General features: G+C 42.9%; 1 protein-coding gene across 4 annotated transcripts in view; it reads right to left on the bottom strand.

Moving 5' to 3' along the window:
- Positions 1-18,939, bottom strand: part of LIFR (LIF receptor subunit alpha) — a 93,261-nt gene that overhangs the window by 14,912 nt on the left and 59,410 nt on the right. For 3 of the 4 annotated variants that reach the window (XM_034774533.1, XM_034774535.1, XM_034774534.1), the window contains exons 15-19: positions 15,417-15,518; positions 12,495-12,662; positions 11,056-11,211; positions 10,084-10,177; positions 8,600-8,678 (exon numbers count right to left, since the gene is read on the bottom strand). In XM_034774533.1, the coding sequence (XP_034630424.1) occupies positions 8,600-8,678; positions 10,084-10,177; positions 11,056-11,211; positions 12,495-12,662; positions 15,417-15,518 (599 nt within the window). Of the gene's footprint in view, positions 1-1,074; positions 5,673-5,808; positions 6,328-8,599; positions 8,679-10,083; positions 10,178-11,055; positions 11,212-12,494; positions 12,663-15,416; positions 15,519-18,939 lie in introns of those variants that run through there. The other variant, XR_004646255.1, reaches the window with a different exon arrangement.

Genomic DNA, 18,939 nt, shown 5'->3' on the forward strand with positions numbered 1-18,939 from the left:
TTACTTAGCAAATTGTCCCCACAGCAAAGGAGGGCTATACTGTGTTCGGCCTCTGACGATCTAGTAGCGGCCATCTCAGAAATAGCGCTCAATACCTTAAAAGGAAACGTACCTTTAACACAGAATCAAGTGCGTGTGCTGAAAAAGAAACGCACGCTTATAAAAACTTTGTGTAATAAAAGGGTTTCACTTAAAAGAAAAAAGCATCTGGTAAAGCAGTCTGGGGGGTTTATCGGACCTCTGTTAAGTTTTGCTATCCCTCTGATAACGGGGCTTTTAACTAATCGATAATGGAGTATGCAGAAAAAATGTTCCTGGTGCCCAGCCACCAGTTGGAGCAATTAAGGGCTCCCCCTCCGGCAGAGGAAAATATCAGAACAACCGCAACTCGCTTACTGGATGCTGAAATGAAGTCTGTTCTTCAAAGAACTGACTTGGCTGAATATGAAAAGGCTAAACTTTACAGCGCCGTGCTTCAGAGGTACCTAATGTACGTGAAGCAGAGCGATGCGGATAAAGGGAAAATAAGTCTGTTTCTACCGGAACAGGAACAAAGTGTGACTGCCAAACCCTCAGAAACACCAAAGAACTCAGACTCTGTTGCTCAGGAGATGTTGGATAACGTAAATAAGCGTTTTAAGAAAAATGCAATAGTATTGCTAAATAAGCTGGGCCAGGATAAAAATCTCTCTTCATGGAACGATAAAGGGTCTTTTGTGTACAAAGGCTCTGTTCCTAGCAGACATGTACCTAAAGGATGGGATGTGTTTATGAATGCCATGGCGGAACTGAACGTACCATCTTCCGTCATGGGCAATGCGGCCAACAGAGATCTTTTGGAACGCCTCAAGGCCTCGACTGCTGACACCGGGGTGGATCAAGAAACTGTGACCCCTTTTTTGCCGTCTAAAAACCGAAAATTGGCTAAAAGAGCCGAATGGCTCAGTGTGTAACATTTTTCACATTCTACATTTTTTTTTAAAACTGGTAATGTTTTGCTTTAAATAAAACATTTCTATAATTAAAAAAAAAAAAAGTGTACTTTTTCCTCAATTGGTTTAAAAAAAAAAACCCCACACCAAACATCATTTGTCTTTAAACCCCTCACCTGGGGTGCTTTATTGGGTAACATGGCTATGAAAATCATTGCAAGATACACATGTCTGGGCTTGTTGAAACATGGTTTGAGCAAGGCTAGGCATGCCCAAGAATTTAAATTTACTTTTTACAAAATTCATCACCATCCGGTCGTTTTGCACTAAGTCGTTAGAATACAAATTTAAAATCCGATCAAAAGATAAACCCTTGCTACGATGATGTAAGAAAAACACGCAGTAATAGCCACAGGCGACGGAGCGGGGGTCTTGTAATTGTCTATTGTGAAACACCATGTCTGTGGCATTTTTGTTTAAAAAATTTCATAATGCTTTTAGGAAACAACACATTGTTCGGGGGGTGCCCATATGAGTCAAAAAACTCTCCACGGTTACGCTCTGCCAGATACAAGGCGAGCCAGTGTTCACCGGTTGGTTGTGTGGATGCGTGTTCACCACCAAGCCTAGGGGCCTCTGAGACAGCTTGCCTCCTGGGAGCCAATCGCAAGGGGACACATCTAAGAAATTCTTTTTCGTGTAAGGGTCCGTTGATAAGACACGTGAGAGCTGCACGGTGTCCATGTTCACATGTAGTCAAACAGAACGTTTCTCCTCTGATTTATTTCTATGACGTTGTCAAAAACGCCATACACAATCATACTGACAGTAACCGTTAAAGCCTTCCCAAAACGTATTTCTGCTCTCAGGTTCCCGGTTTTAATCAGGGAATAGTGATCAGCGCATTCCTGGTCGGGAGACAGGTCAAAGGCAAACAAGGTGTAACCCTGTGCAAACTCCTCACAGTCGATTAACAGAGAACGATCTTTCATGTGTTTACCAGCTGTCTGTACCAAATTCATGTATTCTCTTATGCAGCATCCTGCCTCGAAGTCCGGTTGCAGAGGCTTGGTCGGTATCTGTTCACCATCCACATACAAGGCCACAAAATTAATATCGTAATGTTTAAAATGAAAGGGATTTTTAGCGTAACTTCCGCTAAAGGTATCGTTATCCACAAACCCTAGGACAAGCATTTTGGGTAACTGTCCCAGGAACAGGTTCTCCTGGTTACTGACCCTGCTGCCCGCGGGGATGCTAAACACTTTCATTCCCACACGGTCCACGGGGTATTTAGCATTAGCGGTAAGCAGGGCCTCTGCGTGCCCCAGACGGACTCCCAGGGCCACCCATACTTTCTTCACAAAAAGGGACGCTGATACAATGCGCAGTTTAAAGCCTTCAGCCGCACTGCCCATTAAACAGAAAGCGTCTTTACTGCGCGTCAGTTTAATTTTCACATCCACTCCGTTTAACAAAAGTTTTTCTTGAAAAAACAGGTCGCTGTGTAAATGGCCCAGCAGCTCTACCGTTCTGCTCTCGGCCGTCAGCTTTGCACGCCTCACAAACCCTAGATTCCCTCCATCCAACTCTGTTTCTTCATGTTGTCCAGCAGTGTCTTTGTAAAACAGGCCGGCGGAAAATTGTGTGGCGAGGGTGTCGTCGCTGTAATTGAGCACCAATTCTATAAAGGCCCTGCAAGGGTAGCAGTTGTTGCTTTGGCTTATGAGGTGGTCTCCCAGCGTGACATCCAATTGACTGAAAATAGAGGCCACGGGGTAATTCACCAGACCCACTTCGGCGTCCACGGCGAGTTCAGTTCCGTCTCCTTTTACAATCTTGCAACACAGGTACAGCAGCGTGTTGTTTAAATCCATATAATCTATGCCATTCCCTGCTATAAAAAAGTCAATGGGAGCAGACTCCATAATAGCTGATAGAGGCGGCACCTCGATGTAGATGCTTTTCTCGATGCTGGTCTGTGTAGGGGCTATTTGAAACAAGTCTAGTTCGGATTTGGTGCACTCATCAGACCCGCAGTGAACAAAAGCCATGTTGATTAAAATATGTCTCTTTTACCAGGCAGAGCGCGTCTCCTCTTTCGCCCAGGCTTCCTCCTGGACTTTCGCTTATGGCCGGCCCTGCATGTCAAAGCCCTTCTTTTAAAGGGTTTTGGGGGACCTGTGCGTCGCGGGTATGACGTATTTCTCTTTCTCTTCCTCCTTTTAATGTACATCAGCCCCGATCCTTCCTGTGAAGCTGTATTCCCCACCTTCTCCAGAACAGCACAGGAGACATGACCTACCACATCTTTAGCTATGTTTTGAGCGGCGGTTTTTACGTGGGGTTTAATAATCTCTAGCCCCCTCCTCAAAAGTGGTACGGCTTTTCGAAAGAGGCTACGAAATATTCCACCCACATCCGCCCCGTACATCACGGGGACCCCATGATATCCAGGAAGGGCGTATCCAGCCTGGGCTTTGTAATAGTTCCTGTAGATGGTGGGGTCGCCCATAATTTTTTGGGATCGCCATAATAGGGTTTTTGCTTTTTTAGAAACATCGCTCTCTCCGCGGCTGCAGATGCAGCTTAACGAGCACCTAGCCGAAGCGAAATGAGACATGTCTGTTCTGATCTGTCTTTATTTCAATGGTGATGGTGTCGATGTGGTGTTTACTGACAGGGACGTAATGAGGTTTGTTGTAGGTGATGGTAACAAACTTGTTGTTCCTTCCTCAGACAGGGACGCAGCGTAACAGGGGAACAGAAAAGTCCCCCACAAACTAGTGTTCTACGATATCCGTATATACATACAAGGAGTTAAAACCTCCTGTGATGTCTGCCGAGAAGGGGAATTTTTGGACGTTGCGTTTGTGGCCCAAACCCAGAATGTTAGCTAGCTCCCCGTCAGTAGAAAACACGTACATAAAATCGGTAGATTTAAGTCTCACTTTTCTACCCACAAGGTCGTAGTTCATGACCACCTCAGGCAGTCCAGGATGACGAGCCACGTTGCTGTTCATATGCTCCAGTAATTCGGGTATGGTCGAGTAATAACCTCGTCGTAGGATGAAATTCCACATTGTTGCTCCAAAGGTGATTTCGAAAGGGGTGTCTTCGTTGATAGTATTCCAGATGTGCGGGTATTGTATTTCCACTAACCCCACCTCCCAGGCAGCCGGGAGATCCAAGGGCTTAATTAGCCATATTGTAAAGTTCGAGATGGTGTTTTGGGGAAAAACTGCAGAGCTGGCATTGCTGGGCAAAGTAATGTAAAACCCGCCGTCACTCATTTTTCTCTCTCTCTCTGTCCTTGCAGAATGAATCTTTTTTGTTTGTTTGTTTGTTCGTGTCTAGATGTCAGAGTTGAGAAGCTTCCACCCAGCTGTTAAACTTATCAGGCCACCCCAACCATTTAACCAGTAGCTGCTTTTTCCTCCCTTTTCCTTTCTCTGCTAGAACTTTTTCAATCCTGTAAATCCTGTCTCGTTTGGGGTTTACTTTTTGTAATTCTTCAGGGTAAAAAGATCCAGTAACTGCCTCACCCTCGTAATCTTTTAAGTGGTATACAGGTCTCTGGCCCCTGGTTAAGGCTTCATCCACTATGAATATCTCATCGGTAAACGTCTGTTCATAACCTTTTTCAAAAGCGCCTTTGGTTTTAGACAGTCTCATGTGGTCACCTTTTCTAAAAGGGGCAACAACCGGTTTTATTTTAAAACTATCTCCGTAAACTGTTTTCCATACCTTCAGAGAATTTGAAGGGTTAACATCAATGGGTCTGGTACGTATAGTTCTGTGAAAACTCTGGTTGTAACTCTTTATAAAGTCAGGTAAGACGTCAATGTAGCGAAAGGTGTTATGGGCTGTAAAATATCTCCACATCCTAGTTTTTAAAGTTCTGTTAAATCGCTCCACAACCCCTGGTTTGACTTCATTATTGGTAACAAAATGGTGAACTCCGTGCCGCTTTAACAATCCACTTAAAGGTTTGTTTAAAAATTGTTTCCCCCGATCGGTTTGTAATTTTTGAGGCACGCAACCTTCACTGAAAATAGCTTTAAAGGCCTTGGATACCTCGCCACTCGTCTTGTCTTTTAGGCCTAAGGCCCAGGCATATTTGGATAGAATGTCTATCACTGTTAAGATGTACTTAAAACCGCTGTTGTGTTTGGAGAACCGGTGCATATCCACCAAATCTGCCTGCCACTGCGCATCCACCTCTGAAACAATGGTCTTGTTTCTTTTAAAACGTATTTGAGCCGGTTTGTGTAAAGTGTAAGCATCCTGGTCTGAAAGCCATGCTGTTACCTGTCTTCTGTTTAAAGATTTACTATGCTTTCTGGCCGCTGGAAAAAGAGGGTTGACCCCGCCGAAGCGCCCAACTTCCCCGGGGGCGTAATATATTTTCTTTAACAGAGCCGTCTGTGTAGACATGACTGTTACTGGTACCGTCTTTTACTACCACGAGTATGAAAGGGAACACATTCATATTGACACATTTAAGTAAGTTTTATTAATTGCCTGGTTTAACATGACCTTTTACAGCCACCTGTAAAAAATGGATGCCATGACCCCTACCATAAGGGAGTCTCAGATGGTTCATTCTTCCATTTTGTCCTTTTCGGCTTGAGATCTGTGTCTCAGACATGAGCAAAAGCAGCTGACGCACGATATGTTTACTCCCACAGGGCTTCCAACGTGTAAGTTCTTAAAGGCCTCTAAAAAGGCATCGTCGACCTGTTGAGAGATGTTCAGAAAAGAAACCACGTAAGCACCCCCACTGCTTGTTTTTTTTTTTTAATTTACGTAACCCCCGGTTCCTACCCCATTACCCACCCCTCCTTGACCGCCGCTTCTTAATCATTCATTTTACCTGAGCACCGTCTTTTCCGTTCGCTTTGTCCGCCGGTGCCTCCCCCGAGCTGTGATCGCCTTCCACCTCTGAGGGGGTGGACAAAGAGAGGCCGTCACGTTCATCAGGCTGTCTCACGAGGGTTTCGGGGTCGGGTTCTGACGTATCCATCAACGGCTGGGTCAAAGGGTCCTCCTCGGAACTGTCACTGATGTAACGCCTGCTCCACACAAGCTCAAAGCCGGTTGGGTCTAAAACAAAGTCCGAAGTTCTCATGGGGGTGATGAAGGAGTCCATGTTTCCTCTCAGCAGCCTTTCCGCGCTTTCGAAAACACGTGTCCTTGGTAAGAGATGGCCGCCTCCTCTGTCTGGCGCTGGGACTTATGGGATAATGGTGCTGCACTCTGATTGGCGGACGGCCTTGGGAGGAGTTCTTAGTGGGGTCACACGACTCACTTCCGGAGGGGTCACCCCAACCCAGAAGTCACCCTGATTGGTCAACATCTCCTCTCAGGGCGGTCCTGTTGGCACGAAACCCTCCTGATTGGTAGAGGGTGGTGGGGGGAGTTCTTAGAGGGATCACACGACCCACTTCCGGACGGGTCACCCCCGCCCTGGAAGTCACCCTGATTGGTCAAAATCTCCTCTCGGGGCGGTCCTATCGGGACAAAACCCCTCCTGATTGGTAGAGGATGGGGAGGGAGTTCTTAGAGGGGTCACATGACACACCTTGCTTCCGTTCAGGTGGCACCTTGACCCAGGAAGTAATACCCCCATGGGGTGGGACTTCTGGTGACAGGTGGGAGGGACCAAGGGGCGGGGCTTAAGGGGTCAAGGGGCGGGGTTAGGTTTTGATTGACTGTAGGGCCCTTATACTACTGGAGGGAGCTTGCTGGCAGGAGCTGCTGTCTCAATTTGCTGATCTATTTAAAAAGGCAGTGTACTTAGAGTGGGGTCAGCGTACTTAAATGGGCAATGCGCATCTCTCTCTCTCTTACAAGCCTTGGCTACACTGGCGCTGTACAGCGCTGCAACTTGCTACACTCAGGGGTGTGAAAACGCACTCCCCCGCCCGAGCACTGCGAGTGCAGTGCTGTAAAGCGCCAGTGTAATCAGAGCCTGCAGCGCTGCATACTCACTCGCAGCGCTGCAAGCTACTCCCCTCGGAGAGGTGGAGCACATACAGCGCTGCGAGAGCTTTGCTGCGGCAGCGCTGTGAATTCCCGAGTGTAGCCAAGGCCTTACATGGTGTGTGTGTCTGTCTGCCATGCTGTCTCTCCACCCTCCATTCATGCTGCCTTGTAGTGTGAGGCTACATTAACAACAATGGGTTAACCCCTGAGGGCTCAGCCGAGTGCTAGTTCATCATTTAGCAGTGAGGCATTCGCTGGGAAATATCCCTCCCTCTGACTTTACCACCTCAACCAAGCTTCACAATCATCATCGTTGTGTACCAGTATTAAACTGTTTGTTTAAAACTTATGCTGTGTGTGTGTGTGTGTTCGTGCGTGTGTGTATACATACATACATATATATATATATATATATAGTCTTTTGTCTGGTGAAAAAAATTTCCCTGGATCCTAACCCTGCCTATTTACATTCATTCTTATGGGGAAATTGGATTTGCTTAACATTGTTTCGCTTAAAATCGCATTTTTCAAGAACATACCTACAACGTTAAGCGAGGAGTTACTGAATATTGTACTGTGGTTTGCTTAGTTAAATTGAGAGAACATAAGAACATAACATAAGAACATAAGAAAGGCCGTACCGGGTCATACCAAAGGTCCATCTAGCCCAGTATCCTATCTACCGACAGTGGCCAATGCCAGGTGCCCCAGAGGGAGTGAACCTAACAGGCAATGATCAAGTGATCTCTCTCCTGCCATCCATCTCCACCCTCTGACAGACAGAGGCTAGGGACACCAATCCTTACCTGTCCTGGCTAATAGCCATTAATGGACTTAACCACCATGAATTTATCCAGTTCTCTTTTAAACTCTGTTATAGCCCTAGCCTTCACAACCTCCTCAGGTAAGGAATTCCACAAGTTGACTGTGCGCTGCGTGAAGAACTTCCTTTTATTTGTTTTAAACCTGCTGCCTATTAAAGTATGGAGAAGTATCACCATCTATACACTGCAACAGAGCAATTGTTTACTGTTTAAAAAACTACTCAACTTATTCAACTCCCCCGCCTCCCCATATATCTGTTTGTATATTTGATATTCAGCTCATTTTAAAATATCTTAGCAAGTTCAACTTCAAAACTATTCATGAATTTTGCCAAAAAATATTTCTAATATAAAACCAACCACTATTTCCCTTTTATCTTTCTTATGTAATCTACTCTGAAAGCATTAGTTTGCCTTTCCATTTACTTCCAATTACAAACTATTAGTAGTGGGCATGGAAGGGAGCTGGCGAGAATGCCATACCCTCTCTTCGCACTGCTGCCAATGCAAGGAGGAAGGAAATTAACAGTTGGGGATAAGCTAGAACATATCACTTCTACTGACTCTTGGGACATATCTTCTTGAAGCAACTGTACATTTTAGATCAGTGGTCCCCAAACTTTTCCTCTCGCACCTCTCCTTACCAGTAATAGAACATGTTCTCACCCCCCCACTTCCCTCCAGGCCGGGAGCGGAGTTGCAGCCAGGGACTGGTGGCTGGGCTGGAGCAGAGCTGAGGGAAGAGCAGGGCTGGGTAATGCTCCCTCCCCACTTCCTTGTGGGGGCTGGCCCGGGCTCCTCGGTTTGGGGACCACTGTTTTAGATGCTTAAAAATTTTATTAAAATGAAGGTTACCTCACATATATTCTTCTGAAATTGCAATGCCTTACTGTTCTCAGGATTTGGAATGTCAGGGTAGAACGTTTCTTTAATCCTTTATAGAGAAAAGTTAAGTAATTTTCAAAATTACCAGCAAAGGTTCAGCATGTCAAAATAAAAAAGCAAGAAAAACAGTCATGATGTTACTATCAGGTCGTAATCCTCAACACAGAGTATAAACTTTAACTGTTCAAATTTTTCACTTCACACAGTTGTGCTTTAGGCTGCATGTAAAAAAAATGTACACATTCTTCTGATGCTTCCACTGGAATTTCAGGTTTCTGAAAGTTTGAAGATGGACTGTAAATTGATCATGGGCAGATCACAAATTAAATGTATGCCTAATTCTACACATTTTAATTCGAGTTCTACTACACCTGATCTTGCATGCAGCCTCAGGTGGAGGAGAAGAGCACTGGACAATGAGCAGAAGATTTGGGTTCTTCTGGCTCTGTCACTGACTCACTGTGGGACCTTGTGGCCAAATCGCTACTTCTCTGTGCCTCCCTTCCCTCCTATCCCTCCCAACTATAAAATGGGAATACCACCGACCCTCACCCAAAAGTCTTGTGTAAAGCCCACTGAAATCCTCAGGTGTTTTGAGAAAAACATGACAGGGGGTACTAGGCCTTTTAAGGCTCCCTGCAGGAGCAGTGAAGGTGGCTCCTCCAGGCCTGCCTGGAAAGGTTACAGGGAAGCAACCAATCAGAGCCCAACAGGCTCAGTTAAAAGGAGCCAAAGGGGCTTAGCAGGTCAGTCACTGGCTAGGACCAGAAGGGTGAGGAAGGGCTGGAAGGCTGCAAAACTCTTCAGGGAAGGAGGCCTGGGAGAGACCCTGCTCAAGCAGGGATAAGACAGAGACCCCAAGGACTGTAACCCTAAGGTAATGGGTGAAGGCGATGAGACCGATTGTGAAACAGCCCAGGGAATGCAGCAGCAACTATTACGGAAAGCAGCACATGGCTGCTGTTTGCAGAGTCCCTGGGTTGGGACCCAGAGTAGCAGGTGGGTCTGGGTCCCCCTTCCTGCACCAGCCAGTGGAGAAGTGACCTAAACCCTAAAGAGGGTAAAAGATTCTTTACTAAAAGCCCAATAAAGGGGGCTAGATTTAAAGGTGCCCAATAGGGACTGAAGAGACCAGGCACCCTCAGGAAGAATGGGCTGAGTCCAGCTTGAGCCAGGGAACTGGAAGACTTGTTTATATTTGTTTTTGACTTGAGTACCCTAGAAGGGGTTTGTCCATTTTAGATTGTGTGTGACCTGCCTGGAGTGCTGGGCCACTGAAAATCTGCCTAGCGAGGTTGGCAGCCTATAGGAGGCACCAGGAGAAAAATAAGATTGCAGCACCACACCCAGCCAACAGGAGGCACTCATGAGAGGTAAGTGCACCCCCTCACAGGAAGGCAATAAATTACTCAACACAAACAAATAGAAGAATTTAACTGAAAATGAGTGTTTACCATTCCCTCTTTTGATAGCAAAGGATGCTGGTCACCACTCCAAGCACAACAGCTACTGCTACTGGGATGAGAATAGCAATGATCAACCCCACGGCTGGGAAAAAATAATGAAAAACAGTAAGAGATATTCAAAGTTATCAACAAAGTTTGTGGCTCACAACCCTTTTGTAACATTCCCAGATATTATAGGCCGCTTTATAGATCAGTGACAGCTTATCAAGCCCCATCTGCCTTCAACAGGGGCCTATACCACATCCTTCATTGCAAAAGACAAACCCTCCCATAATGTAGTTGGTCAATTGTGAAATAGTGTGTAAAAAAGGAAGAGGTTTCTGTTTGATCCCCTATTGGTACTAAGCTTCACATGCATGATGATAGGACTGATTGCAAATTTTATCCCAGAGAGCATAACTGCTAGTGTTTATTGTATTTTAGGTGGCTATTTAAAATTATCAAACTATTTGTCTATTCTGTGGCAGTGATTTCTACAGGTTAATTACATGTTGCATAAGTGCATTGCCTTTTACCTAGTTTAGTCTTTTAAGATCACTGAGCATCTCCTTTTCTCCCTTAACGGAAGTGCCCGTTTAGCCTTCTGGGCAGTCATTTCATGCACTTCTTCGTTCCAAACTGAGTAAACCTTTTTTTTTTTTCTCCTCCCATCCTCAGGTGGCTTTAGTAATTTTCAATCTTTTGAGCAGTTATGAGTTCAGACCCCATCCATACGTATGAGTTGATGAAGTTTTTAAACAAGCATTAATTATTATGAGCTTCATAGTAGCTGTAAGATTACAGTTGAATAGCTGTAAGGTTAATTTTCCCCCCAGATCTGCTATTTAAAAATACAGATAACAGTCCTGGGATAGCTAAGCAGGAAAAGACATCAGATGAGTCCAAGATAAAGATCATGGTACTCTTTGACTTAAGCATTGCCATGCTAGAAATATTGGCAAACAGGAATGTTCAACTTACAATTCTCCTTTGTCACCGCATACAGGTCTTTCGATGGGCCTATTCCACCAACGGTATAGGCTCGTAAGCCCAGTCGGTAACTTGTTTTGCCTTGAAGATCAAGTATTCTCAAAGACTTTTTCGTTAGGTCAGTAATATTCTTTTCTGTTTTGTTTTCTGTTTAAAAAGGTAGAGAATGTACACCACATTAGAATGTGTTCATAAAACTCAAACTTCATATTAAACTGGAAAACAATCTTTTTAATGGAGCGAAATCCTGAGTACAGAACTATGCTGCAGAAAATCCACTACTGTGTAGTGTAACAGGGTGTTAATTAGGCAGCACAAAGGGTATATTTTCAGTGCAGAAGTAACTCTCATTATGTACACTTGAGTTACTCCTCTTAAATTAGCCCAGCTCGAGTGAGAGCAGCCGTGCTATGAAGTAATACTCAAGCTGCTGTGTCTACACTGATGCTGCACTAAGACTTCTGATGATATATAATTGCATTCTTAGCACAGCTGCAAACTGAGCCATTCTATGAATTCTTTCCTAATGAACTGTGGGAGAACTTGTTTGCCCTGTCTGGCACATGTGGAGGAATTGTGAGAAGGCCTTGGAAGACTTAGCCTGCATCCATACTACGGAGTCATTGTGTTAGCAGATGACTAGCTGTGCTAAATCAAGTTTTAGCCTATACTTCCTGATGGACCAGCCAGCTTGAGTTAAAAGCATCACCATACTGGAATTAAAGCCTGCTCACAATCCTAACCTTGAGTTGGGGGCAGAACTCGAATTTTAACTCAAATTAAGTTTGCAGTAAAGACAAGCCCAAGGAGTGAGGAACAAGGATTATGGCAGACTAAACATTAATAAACTGCAAGCTGAAAATAAAGATGTCATGCACTGAACTCCACCATTTGCTACAGACTTCATATAATTACATTTCAGAACATCTCTGGTAAGTGCAATTACATCTTATAAGGTTATTTCTTCTATCATTTGCACACTACCACAATTATCAGATTTGGAATGAACTGAATGAAAAGTATCACACTAACAGGGAAAGAAACTGGCCTTCTCTTTATCTACAGACCAGAGATAGCATGAGCACTGGCAATGCAACATTATCCCAACCACACTGCCAATGCACTTAAACCCAGTTCTGGAGGGTTTGCCATTTTCACACTCTCAGTGTTTTCCTCAGGGACTGAATGTTCATTGTCATGGTGACTTGTGTGATGTGGGTACCCTAGTGAACTAGAAATTCCACTCAGTTCATCTACTCTTGCCCACATGAGCAGTTAGTATTTTAAATGTCTTCACCAGTTCTGAAAGGCCAATTTAGGTGTTGAACAATGCCAACTGAACTGTAATTAAACAATTGTTTCTTAAAGGACTATTCATTAGCAAGTACTGGGAATTTACAGGAAAATTGAGGACCATATATTTTATTTACCTTCGTCCGTAAAACTAGTCTTTGAAGAACCATTCTCCCCTTTTGCAAAGTAAAGAATATATCCCTTTAAAAACCCCTGGCAGTCTTCAACAGGAATGTCTTCCCATTTTACTAATATTGAATCTGATGAGGTTTCTTCCACAGTAAAATTTGGTGCTACCTTTGGAGCTATGGAAAGAATTGAAGAAAAAAAAAAAAGTTAAATAACTATCCTTCCATTGTATGCTAAGAGTATGTTAGTATTATAGCATTATTATTAGGACTGACATGTTGATCACTACACTGAAAATTTTCTAGATCCATGTTTTTCCCTTTTCAAAGATATATATTTATTAATAATAGAGGTGACATTAGCCAGGTGTCACTACCTCAGCTTCCCTGTTGGTATATTATTACCAGTAATTTGTATTGCAAGGGCATCTACTAATCCCAGTCATGGACAAGGACCCTATTGTGCTAGGTGCTATACAAACAGTATGAACACACATTAAAAATAAATCAAGCTAGTGCAAACATTGGAAAGATGCAACTTAATAGAAATTGTCTCATTTTCAAATGGCTGTAACTTTGCTTTATTTGAAGAAATTGTATTTAGTAACAACAGAGCCTGCATTCTTCTTTGAGAAAAGTATTAAAGCTGTTTAAAAGCACTGCTGCGTCCCAGCAGGAGTCACAAATCTCCATTGCAATACATGGACTCTAGTGCAGGGATCACAGCAAGGCACATTCACATAACAGGCCTTAGCTGGAGGTACAGATACCACCATGAGTGAAATTTTAGAAGCCAACTGTGTTCTTACAAGATAAGAAATTATATATCTATTATATCACAATTTCTGTTTTGAAAAATATGACAAACTTAGTCCAAATGCTTTGTTGTTGTTTTTTAAGAGAGGTGTAAATGGTTGAAAACAAGAGATTAGAGTAAACATTTCATTTCATCTTCCATCATAGCATTAAGCAGCAAGCAGTGATCCCTACAAAGCATTACCCTGGCTCACACTAAGCAATCAGAAAAAGTTTCCAATAAAATTATTCCAAGCACCTGGCAGAAGATACCTTAAAGTTCAAAAAGAAATGGGTCCTATAGCTACACAATATGCATCTATCCTTCACTAGTCCTATCTGTTACGTATAAAGAGAGTTCAGACTTCCAGGAACAGAGCAAAAGGGAATAGAGGGGTGGTCCTTAAACATCTAAGGCATTCCAAATCAGTATCAGCACTAGATATAAATGCAAACTCTGGAATTGTAATTAATGAGAATATATTCATATTTTAAAAATGCAATTTTACTCTAAAAACTGATTTAGATATAAAGAACATTGTAGGTTTCTTTATTCACTGTGTGTCACTGATTTCTATATTAAATATACTCAGACATATTTTTACTTGCAAAGTAACTGAGCCCCACACACTCACTTTGGCTTCAACAGTCAAGATTAGAGTTGTGTTCACTGGCCAGACCAAAAAAATTGTTTTGGATCGAACCAAAGACAATTTTTTTAAATGTTCTGGTGACCCAAAAAAATAAAGAAAATGTAGGTTTCAGGTTGAAAAAAATATTTTTATTCAAAAACAAAAAAACTTTTCACTTTTTAAACAAGTAAAATTGCATCAAAATTTGAACCGAAAACGTGTTTTGAACAACAAGAATCTACGCTTTTTGTTTAGAAAAGCATTGAGATTAAATGTTTCACTTTTCCAGATTTTTTTTGTTTTGTTTTCCAACCAAAACAATTTGGTGAATTCAACCTGAATTCACAACGCGTTTCAGTCAACCTGCAGCTAATTCTTTTGGGAAAAAAAGTTTTGGCCAACATTTTTTGCCCAGCTCTAGTCAAGATGGACTCTTTTCACACTGCAGAAGGCCAGTAATAATGGTTCCTTGAAGCCCAAATTATACCTCGGCTTTACCTGTATAACCACTGTCTTCAGTGATCCCTGTGCAACCTTATTATCTGTAAACGGGACTGCACAGATGTCACACAGCATAGGTGCCAACTCCATGGGTGCTCCGGGGCTGGAGTACCCACGGGGAAAAAATGGTGGGTGCCGACCACCCACCCACAGCCCCCCTGTCATCCCCCCCAGCACCTCCCGCCCGCCGGCGGGCCCCATGATCAGCACCTTCCCCTCCCTCCCCACATCTCCTGCATGCCACGATTAGCTCGGGGGGGTGGGGGATGGGGCAGGAGCGAGGACGCGGTGTGCTTGGGGGAGGGGGCCGAACTGGGTGGGAAGAGGCGGGGCGGGGTGGAGCTGGGGTGGGGCCTTGGGAGAAGGGGTGGAATGGGGGCGGGGCCTGGCACAGAGCCGGGGGTTGAGCACTTTGGAAAGTTAGCGCCTGTGTCACACAGCATAATCTGAAGACAATGCAGTTACATGAGCACAACAAAGGGCATATTTGGATGCAGAACCTGTTGTTGATGATGTGCAATATGGAAGCCAACGACCAGGCTGTCAAAACTCAGGATAACATTGTGGGGGTAACAGTGGGAAAAACATCTTTTGACTTGCAAACTGAGCACATTTGTCATAGAAGCTAGTAATACGAGGAAGGTGGAACTTCATATTGCCATTTATTCAAACTTTTTAGGGCTGAATCCCCATTTTAACTTCTGTATCCCACTTTCACATTAAATATTACAATAATTTCAATCTGATTTTCAGACAACAGAATAAGAACGAGCTAGGACACAGAGAGTGGAAGTTCACTGAATTAGTGAAGAAGTGATACATTAAAAATCTTTATTAATGAACTCTAAGGGCTAGTGGCACTGAAAGAGATAAAGGAAATATTCAGCAGTAAGGAGATTCTGCTTTCAGACTTTTTCTAATTTATCTAGCGAAGATTAGTACAAGTTAGTCATATTTATTTTATCTTGTATTTCAAAGGATCTTAACAATAAAATGCACTTACGCAATTCTTTCATATATCCCGTTATATTCTGTAATAACTGATATCCACTGTGTTTGCAGCCATATAGTGAAAAATTGTATCTCACACCAGGTTGAAACAGAGCTGCAGAAGAATATCACTGGTAAGCAAAATCTTTTTAGCAAGAGTTATATTTTAAGCTTTTACATGCATATTTTCATACAAAAACATTTAAAGTAACAGCACAAATAATTAGACCACCAATTCTAAACTGGGGATTCGTGGCCTTCTCGGGGCCACAAACAGGTTTCAGAGGGTCTGCCAAGCCCCGCCACACTGCAGGGGCTGAAGCCCCACTGCCCTGGAGTCCTGCTGCCTGGGGCTGAAGCCGCAGAACAGCAAAGCCACAGGAAACAACTGTTTTTCTGCATATAAAAGCCTGAGCAACTGAGCTTCCTGGGACCCCAGGCAATTGCCCTGCTTGTTACCAGCCCTGGCTTTTATATGCAGGAGAACAGTTGTTGGGACACAGGTGGGCCTTGGAAAGAAAAAGGTTGAGAACCCCTGAATTAGACCATATGGTATTTACATATTAGTATTTCCCCTATTTAATCTATACTGTATTTATACACAAAAGGTGTGCCATTACACACACAGTTCAGAGTCAGTAAATAATTTTGACCACTCAGAGCAACCTAGACAGTCTAAACAAATATCATTAAGAAAATATTGGAAGCAGCACAGATTGTTGCTTTCCATTATGAAACACACACTTGCAATGTTAACAGAAATGTTATTTTTCCTTCAAAGCTGTCATGTTTCTTCTTTCCCCTCCCCAGATATAGTAGCTTATCAACTGATTTCTTCTTAGTTATTATAGCCACATCCATTACAGCACTGTTATTCAGGGTGACTATTCTCTTCAATAATGAGCTCAAGGCTTGAATCGAGTTTGTATAAAACATACGTTGTTCTTCTCTCTCTAAACAAGGGGGAAGATCCCAGGGAAAGAAAATCTAAGGGAAAAAAGAGTTCAAAAGAGCTGGCAGTTTTGCAAGGAGACAATATTAAAGGTACAACTGCAAGCTATCCTGGTACAATGGAAAGATAGGAAGAATAGTAAAAGGCCTATATGGCTCCATCAGGGGCTCTTTATGAAACAGAGCTGAAAATTAAAAAGGTATCCTACAAAAAGTGGAAACATTGACAAATTGCTAACAAGAAGTACCAAAGAATAGCACAAGCATGTAAGAATAAAATCAGAAAGGCTAAAGCACAAATGAGTTACACCTGACAAAGGACATAAAAGGCAATAAGAAGAGGTTGTTTCAATACATTAGGAGCCTGAGAAAGACGAAGGAAAGTGTACGTCCTTTACTTAGCAGGAAAGGAGAGCTAATAACTGATGGGATCAAGAAAGCTGAGTTGTTTAATGCCTGTGTTGTGTCAGTCTTCAGTAAAAAGGCTCATGGTGACCAGATACTCAACACTATTAATATTAAACAACCTGGGCAAAGGAATGACAGCCAAAATAGGGAAAGAACAGGTTAAAGAATATGTATATAAGACTGAATATGTCTAAGTGACAAGGCCTAATGAAATTAAGGAACTACCCTGAAAAAAATCTCAGAATCATTAACAATTATCTTTGAGAATTCCTGGAGTACCCGTGAGGTCCCACAAGACTGGAGAAGGCAAACATAGTGCCTATCTTTAAAAAGGGGAACGAAGAGGACCTGCGGAATTATAGACCAGGCTAGCCTAACTTGGATACCTGGAACAAATTATTAAACAATCAATTTGTAAGCACCTGAAGGATAATGGGGGTAATGAACAACCAGCATGAATTTGTCATGAACAAATCATGCTAAACCAACCTAGTTTCCTTCTTTGACAGGGTTACAGGCCTAGTGGATGGGGGAGGTGAAAGCAGTAGATGTGATATCTTGATTTTAGTAAATCTTTTGAAACAGTCCCATATGACATTCTCATACGCAAGGGAAATGTGTTCTAGATGACATTACTATAATGTGGGTATACAACTGGTAAAGAGACTGTACTCAAAGACCAATCAGCAATGGTTTGCTCTCAAACTGGAAGGGCATATCTAGTGGAGTCCCACAGGGGCCAGCCTGGGTCTGGTACTATTCAATATTTTCATCAAATGTCTTGGATAATGGAGTGGAGAGCATGCTTATAAAATCTGAAGATGACATCAACCTGGGAGGGGTTTGCAAGCACTTTGGAATACAAGATTAGAATTCAAAATAATCTAGACATATTGGAGAATTGGTCTGAATTCAACAAGATGAAATTCAATAAAAACAAGTGAAAAGTATCTAAGAAGAAAAAATCAAATGCAGAGCTACAAAATGGGGAAGAACGGCCTATGTGGTGCTAATACTGAAAAGGATCTGGTGTTATAATGGATCACAAACCGAATATGAGTCAACAATGAGATGCAGCTGTGAAAAAGACTAATATCATTCTGGGATGTATTAACAGGAGTGTCATGTGTCAGACATAGGAGACAATTGTCCTGCTTTACTTGGCACTGGTGAAGCCTTAGCTGGAGGTATGTGTTCAGTTTGTGGTACCACATTTTAGGAAAGAAGTAGACAAAGTGGAGAGAGTCCAGAGGAGAACAACAATTGAATCAATGATAACATGTTTAGAAAACCTGACCTATGAGGAAAGGTGAAAAAAACTGGGCATGTTTAGTCTTCAGAAAAGATGACTGAGTGGGGACCTGATAAGAATCTTCACAATATATTAAAGGCTGTTATAAAGAGGATGAGGATCAATAGTTCTCCATTTCTGCTGAAGGCAGAATAAGACATAATGGCCTTAAATTGCAGCAAGAGAGATTTAGGTCAGATATTAGGAAAAACTTTCTATCTATAAGAGTAGTTAATCTCTGGAATAGGCTTCTAATGGAGCTTGTGGAATCCCATCACTGGAGGCTTTTAAGAACAGGTTGGACAAATACCTGTCAGGAATGGTCAAGGTTACTTGGTCCTGCCACAGCGCAGGACTTTACTTCTCGAGGTCCCTTCCAGCCCTACATTTCTATTATTCCATCATTCTATAAGATGACAAAAGACTCAGTCCTACCAAGTGCTGCATGCCCTCGACACTCGGTGAAGTTGCAGGAGGTGCTGAGTAGTAGTCTTTGTGCAATCAAATGCTCAGACCTTGAGCCAACAATTTGATGCATGTGGGTAGATCCCTATGAGTGCTGGGAGCCTCCATGCTGTCACCTGGGCTCCGGGCAGGTGCAGGGGTCTGACTACAAGAATCTCATTGTAGGGTTGAGGCTCTAGTTGACTGAGTCTTAAATGTTGGCTCTAGATGGGACCTTTATATTTAATTTATTATGTTCTAGTCTTTGTAATGCCCTCTTGGACAGCAGGAAATATGCCTCTTTTCCTGCTTATTTCTTTTTGCTCCCCACTATTCCCACCACACCTGCCTTTTATTTCTTAGCCTGCCTACCTGCATCTATATACCTGGAATGTGCCTTGCTCCAGGAAAAGTCAATTGTTTATTTATTGCAAGCCAACAG

This window comes from Trachemys scripta, chromosome 6, assembly GCF_013100865.1.
Source record: "Trachemys scripta elegans isolate TJP31775 chromosome 6, CAS_Tse_1.0, whole genome shotgun sequence".
Classification (NCBI taxonomy): domain Eukaryota; kingdom Metazoa; phylum Chordata; order Testudines; family Emydidae; genus Trachemys; species Trachemys scripta.